Source organism: Neophocaena asiaeorientalis, unplaced genomic scaffold (assembly GCF_003031525.2).
Source record: "Neophocaena asiaeorientalis asiaeorientalis breed wild unplaced genomic scaffold, Neophocaena_asiaeorientalis_V1.1 scaffold433, whole genome shotgun sequence".
NCBI classification, from domain to species: Eukaryota; Metazoa; Chordata; class Mammalia; order Artiodactyla; family Phocoenidae; genus Neophocaena; species Neophocaena asiaeorientalis.
Window position 1 is genome coordinate 3,359,130 of NW_020175040.1, and position 4,815 is coordinate 3,363,944.

The 4,815-nt window shown below is 61.7% G+C and overlaps 1 protein-coding gene across 4 annotated transcripts in view; it reads left to right on the plus strand.

Moving 5' to 3' along the window:
• Window positions 1–3,327, plus strand: part of CFAP100 (cilia and flagella associated protein 100) — a 48,115-nt gene extending 44,788 nt beyond the window's left edge. For 3 of the 4 annotated variants that reach the window (XM_024763438.1, XM_024763441.1, XM_024763440.1), the window contains 3 exons: window positions 998–1,203; window positions 2,201–2,294; window positions 3,076–3,327. In XM_024763438.1, coding sequence (XP_024619206.1) covers window positions 998–1,203; window positions 2,201–2,294; window positions 3,076–3,189 — 414 coding nt within the window. In that variant the 3' untranslated portion in view covers window positions 3,190–3,327. The remainder of the gene's footprint in view (window positions 1–997; window positions 1,204–2,200; window positions 2,295–3,075) is intronic. The other variant, XM_024763439.1, reaches the window with a different exon arrangement.
• The last annotated feature ends 1,488 nt before the right edge of the window (window positions 3,328–4,815 follow it).

Here is a 4,815-nt window from a genome sequence, read left to right on the forward strand (position 1 = left end):
GGGGCCCAGTGCCCAGAGCTCGGATGGTGGGAGAGCAAAGCCCCGGGGACGCGGTGCTCTGGGGCTGCCGTGACCCTTGGCCAGCGTCCAGGCTCTGGGCCTGACCCAGGGGCACCACTGGACAAGGCCGTTGGCCTCAAAGCAGAACCAGCCATGTATTCACGCCCCGTGGACAGGCAGCTCCCCGACACACCTCCTCTATCCCTTGCTTCCTTCAGTGACTACATCAGCTTCTTAAACACACACAGTGTGTCTGGAAGTGACCCTGCCAGGAGGAGGGCAGACTTGGGGGGCGGGGAGAGAGTTCTGAGGGCACAGAGGCCAGGGATGTGTCCTGGGACCGGGCACACCCCTCCTGACAGCATGCCCGGGGCCCGGGGTGCGCACCTGCCTTCCTAGTTCATTCAAATTCCCGTTGAATGCCTACTGTGCACCAGGCACCGGGCCAGGTGCATGGGATGCCCCGAGAGCAGGCCAGGCGTCCGCGCCTCCTGCAGACTAGTGGGCACTGGCCGTGCCCTGTGCCTGGCCTGTGCCTGCTGCTCCTCTTGTAACCACCCCGTGGGACAGCGGTTGTTGAGTTTTCTGAATGCCAGGACAGGCTGAGAGAGGGGAGTCCACCTGCCCAGGGCTATACAGAAAGCAGGCCACAGAACATGGTCCTGGGGGGTAGCTGAGGTCAGCGCGGGGGCAGGACAAGGCGGGCTCCTGGAATAGGGGACTGGGCCTCAGTGGGCACCCCGAGGCCCAGACATGAGCCCCAGTAGGTGCCAGGACCCAGGATCTGGCTGGCCACAAGAGGGCCAAGGGGTCAGGCACTCTGGCCAAGAGAAGTCCAGGCGTCCAGTTGTACCCTCTCCCACTTCCCGAGCCCCACTGCCTGCCGGGCAGGGCCCTGGGAGGTCAAAGAAGCCTCAGTGAGAGGTCTGGCAGGCTGTGGCACGGGGCCGGCCCAGTCCCGCGTGGCCACACCGGAGGGGGCCTCCCCGCCTCGCAGGACAAACTGCTGGAGAGCCTGAACCGCAAGGTGCTGGACGTGTACCGGCACTGCGTCAGCAGCCAGCAGGAGTCCAGCCTGGGCACCGTGAAGATGCTGGCCACCCTCGAGCACCAGCTGAACGAGCTGCTCGAGAACCTGGAGCGAGTGCCCCAGGTGAGGGTCGAGCAGGCCGAGAAAGCCAAGGAGAAGGAGCGCCGTTTGAGGTGAGGTCCCGCCGGTCGTGCAGCTGTCTCTCAGCGGGAGGGTCCGGGGGTCGAGGGACCCTCACACCCCTGCCCCGGCTCTGGGCTGGCACTGAGGACAGAGGTCGGATGCGGCCCTGCCCGCGGAGCTCCCAAACCAGCGGCAGGACCTGGCGCTGCATGCTGAGGGAGGGGAGCCGGGATCTGGGGGCGTCTGGGGGCGTCTGGGGGTCCAGACGGGGCGGCACACTCAGCCCGACGGAGAAAGTCCCTGTTTGGGAGTGGGGCGTGTGGTGGTGTCAGGGGGCCTGGGAGCCAAAGTGAGGGTGCGGCCAGCCAGCCTTGCCTCCGGGGACAAGGGACGGTGGCAGGCACTGTGCTGGCTGGACTGGAGGGGGAGAGGAGCTGCACTGCCAGAGCCCGGGGTGGGGGGCGGTGGAGGGGGAAGACGCCTGCTCGGGAGCAGCTGAGGGGAGCCTAGGTCAGCAGGGGACGCCTGGCTCCGAAGGGAGGCCCGTGGAGCTCCCCACAGGCCCAGTGGGGTGCAGGCCAGTCCCTGGCCACCTGATTCATTCGGTCCTAGCAGAGCCCCGAGACACGGTCACCTGCAAGCAGCCATGTCTCTGCCACATGCACAAGGGCTCTTCCTGTGTGTCCCTGGGCCCTGCCAGAGCGGGCACTGGACAAAGGTTTGACGGCCACAAGTACAGAGGACGATACGGGACTCTAGAGCTTGCTGGGGCCTGGGCCTTCAAGGGTGGCGATGGGGGAGTGGATCAGTGACCAGGGATGACGAGCTAGGAAGTCGGGTCTCCCGGGGGCATGAGCCCAGAGCCGCGACCTGCACAGAGCAAGGGTCAGAAGCCAGGCCCTGCCCCCTGGCAGGGAGGTGGAGAGGAGTGGGCAGTTTTCTCAGAAGATGGAGGGCTGTGGCCTGAGGGCCGTGTGGGAGGGAGCTGGTGACTCGGTGGCCTTCCCTGGGCCTCTGGTCGTGAGCCCCTCTCTCCCTGCCCCCCAGACTCCGGGAAGAGAAGCTAATGCTGCAGAAGCAACTGCAGGAGGAACGTGTGCAGCGGGCCCAGGCCCGGGCCCAGGCCGAGGTCAAGAAGAAGGTGGGCGAGGTGGCCCTGGGGAGGCGCCGGGGCCCGGGAGGGGTGACGGCCTGCAGGCCCCCTGGCTCGCCCCCTTTTGCAGGTGCTCTTGCTGAGTTCCTCGGGGGGAGATGGGCCAGCAGAGCGGGGTCAGGGTGGAGCAAGTTCTCCCGTTCCAGGCCCGCCGCCCCACCTGCCCCTCAGGACCTGCTTCCTCCGGGTGCCCTCCCAGCCCTGCCCGGCTGCGGGCCCTCCGCCCAGAGTGCTGGCACCCACAGCTCAGCCCCCACCCCAGGGTCCCACCTATGTTTCAGCCAGACCACAGGCCAAGGTCATCATCCCTCAGTAAGGGCCCCCCAAGAGCTGCGTCCTCCACCACAGCAAGTGGGCTGGAGCGGCCTCTGGCCTCCGGCCCCGGCATCAGGATGCGTGGCCCCTAAAGCAGGCCTGAGCCTCAACACGGCCCCAAGGACAAATGAGGACACTGTGGGGTCTCCCGTAATCCTTGCGGCAGGAGAGACGGGCCCTTCAGCCTGGCGTTTCCCCTGAGTTTCCAGGTTTCCCCCCTTCTCTCCCCACGCCCAGCTCATCCCGGGGGGCAGGCCCGGTCCAGGCTGGTTAGACTTCCTCCCCCGTAGCGCTCACAGTGGCCCCGGCCTGCCCACTGACCACGAGTGGCCACGAATGTCCAGAGAGGCTGGCATGGGCCCTGGGCTTCTGGCGCACTCGGGCCAGGTGTCCAGACCTCAGCGCTGGGGCTCTGCGGTCAGGGCGCAGGCTCACGGCGTGCCCGTCCCCACAGAGTGGCAGGAGGCTGATGTGCCGCTCGCGGCCGCCTGCCCTGAAGAGCAAGGAGGCGCCCAGGCACGAGCTGGCGGACAAGGACAAGGTGGAACAGCTGTTCTTCTTCACATAGCCCACGGGCCACCTGCTGCCTAAGGAAAAGCAGAGGCGGCGGGCCTGACGCCCCAGGACACGCCAGCGCTGGCACCATGCCCCCCGCTCCCACGCTGTCCCTTCAGTCTCACGCGAAATAAAAGCTATGTCGCTCTGGTACCTCGAGGCCTGTTTCAGGAGGCAGACGCTCTAGCAAAACGTCAGCCTCCCCTCATTCGTCATCTAAATCAGCAAATAATGAGAGAGGAGCCCATTTTGCATGTCAGTTCAATTAGCTGCTGAGACAGAGAGCTCCTTCCTAAGGTGAGGGTTGGGATAAACCCCAGCTCCATCCTGAGACGAGGTGTAGGATCCAACCCGGTTCCACCCTGAGGTGAGGTGTGGGATAAAACCCAGAACTACCTGAGACGAGATGTGAGACCAACCCCAGTTCCACCTTGAGGTGAGATTTGGCATCAACCCTATCTCTACCCTGTTGTGAAATGTGGGATAAACCTTAGCTCCGACCTGAGGTGAGATGTGGGATCACCCCTAGTCCCCATGGAGTTGAGGTGTAAGAATAACCCGAGTTCTACGTGAGATGAGTATGGTGAGATTAAACCCCGTTCTACCCAGGGTAAGGCGTGGAATCAACTAGGGTGAGGTGGGGGACCACCTGCAGCTCCATCCGGAGGTGAGGTGTTGGGTCGAACACTGTTCCACCCTAACTGGAGGAGGTGTGGGATCGGCCACAGCTTTTCACCATGGTGAGGTGTGGAAACAGCCCAGGTTGAACCTGAGTTGAGGTGTGGGATCCACACGAGCTCCACCCTGGACAGAGGTGTGGGATGAACCCCTGTTCTACCCTGGGGAGAGGTGTCGCATCAGCTCCAGCTCCACCTGCAGGTGGTATGTGGGATAAGCCCAGTTCCACCTTGACGGGAGGTCTGTGGTCAATCCAGTTTCACTCTGGGTGAGGTGTGGGATCAACTGCATTTTCATTCTGGAGTGATTTATGAGATCACCCCAGGTCCATCTGTATGTGAGACATGGTTGATTAGCCCAGAGTGATCGGGCAAGACCTGTCTGTTGGATGGAGCGGAATGAATATACATAGAGTATTTATTGCAGACATTGAGTGTGCCTGGATTGAATGTTGAATTAAAAAGTTTTCTTTCTAAAGAGTAAAAATTGGATTTTGCAGAATGAGTGTATCTGAGACGTTGGTTATTTGCACGCATCATCTGTAAAGAGTGGTTTTTCAATGCACACAGCGAGGGTGCAAGTAGGTATATCTGAATGGTATTGAGTGAGTCATAAGGCGCGAAGGCTGGATTGTGCAGAGTGTGGGTGGAAACAGTGGCTGTTGAATAAGTCCTGAGACTCCCTCTGGCAGGGTGTCCTCGTTGGGTGGGGATGGGTGGGGAACATGAAGACACGGGGTCGGGTCAGATCTTAGAGGAGCAGCCAAACAGCTCTGTCCCTGTTCCTTCCCTGTCCAGGAAAGGGAAACCCCAGAACATTGAGAGGAGAATCAGGAGGGAAGAGGTCTCTGGGTCACAAATGGGACTGCTTGTATGTTGTTATTTTAGGGTCCATTTTGTTCATGTGTGTTTTCACTAAGAAATCACCAGTTTCCTCTAGATCTTTAGTTTGATGCAATATG